Source organism: Rhincodon typus, chromosome 2, assembly GCF_021869965.1.
Source record: "Rhincodon typus isolate 14 chromosome 2, sRhiTyp1.1, whole genome shotgun sequence".
NCBI lineage: Eukaryota > Metazoa > Chordata > Chondrichthyes > Orectolobiformes > Rhincodontidae > Rhincodon > Rhincodon typus.
The window spans coordinates 5,435,920-5,437,034 of record NC_063333.1 but is presented as its reverse complement, the minus strand read 5'-3'; the positions used below and the strand labels follow the sequence as shown (position 1 = coordinate 5,437,034).

Below are 1,115 nucleotides of genomic sequence, written 5' to 3'. Positions count from 1 at the left end.
CTCTGGGTTGATGGGTGGTGTGGATGGTGTCCGGCCCGGTGGGTGGTCACCTGGTCCAGTGCCTCCCTCGCAGGGCTATGCTTGCCAGGCAGCTGATGGCACTGGTTGTGATCCTGTGGCAGACTCCAGCCCGGGTCAGGTAGTCCGAGGCCAGGGCGCGCATTGTGTCAGGCCCGAAGGGGTTGAAGTGGCCGGGGAGGACGGTGTGGACCTGGCCCTGGTCCAGGAGCTCCAGGAGGCGCCTACAGCTCCGGCGGTACTGAGCCACATCGCTGTGGGGTAACCAGTCAATGAGAGCGCCATCGTACAGGGTGTCCCCAGTGAACAGGAGGCCACCCCTCGGCTCATGGAGACACACACTGCCCCGGGAGTGCCCGGGGGTGTGTAAGACCCGGAGCTGCCTATCACCCAGCTCCAGTAGGTCACCATCCTCCAGCAGGAGGCCGGGCCTCACGGCCTGTAGGCGGTAACGGCGGGCCGTCCATCCGGGGCTGGCCCCGGGAGGCCGGCGGCTCAGCTCCCCGTCACTCAGCCAGGTCACCGCCTCCAGGTCATCACCGCGGGCTAGGGCCTCCGCCTCGGCCCGGTGTACCGCCACCTCCCCGGGCTCGAAGTGCTGCAGGCCGCCCGTGTGGTCAAAGTGGACGTGGGTGGCGACGGCCAGCAGGGTCCGGGTGCCGCTGAGCAGGCCGGCCCGCCGCAGGTACTCGGGCAGGCTGCCTAGGCCCAGGCCCGTGTCTACCACCACGTCCCGCTCCGAGCCCTGCAACAACCACACATTCGCCCGGTTCCCCGACTCGAAATAACGCTCCCGGATCAGGTACAGGCCGTCAGCCAGGCGCTGGTGGTAGAACCACTCCCCGGGCCGCTCCATCCTCCCCCCCCTCGGTCACACACACACACAGCTGCGCCGCTCATTGATCCAGGCTCACACACAGGAAAGGGACCTCCCCACATCACATTTCAAACCTATAGCAATAAATAAACATGCTGACCGCATTGTTCCTGTGATCTGAGACAGATTGCACGGGGTCCCCAATTAAAGCTGTATCAGAGATAACAAGGTGTAGAGCTGGATGAACACAGCAGGCCAAGCAGCATCAGAGGAGCCATCC

General features: G+C 64.9%; 2 protein-coding genes across 2 annotated transcripts in view; one reads left to right on the top strand and one right to left on the bottom strand.

The window, feature by feature from the left end:
• recql4 (RecQ helicase-like 4) overlaps positions 1-1,115 on the top strand; it is a 63,133-nt gene that overhangs the window by 41,618 nt on the left and 20,400 nt on the right. The window lies entirely within an intron of this gene.
• Positions 12-979, bottom strand: LOC109920154 (acyl-coenzyme A thioesterase MBLAC2-like). Its single transcript, XM_020520180.2, has one exon. The coding sequence runs from the start codon at positions 872-874 to the stop codon at positions 47-49; it is 828 nt and encodes a 275-aa protein (XP_020375769.2). The 5' UTR covers positions 875-979; the 3' UTR covers positions 12-46.

Coding starts and splice junctions, on each gene's coding strand:
- LOC109920154 (XM_020520180.2), bottom strand. CDS start 874: ATGGAGCGGCCCGGGGAGTGGTTCTACCACCAGCGCCTGGCTGACGGC.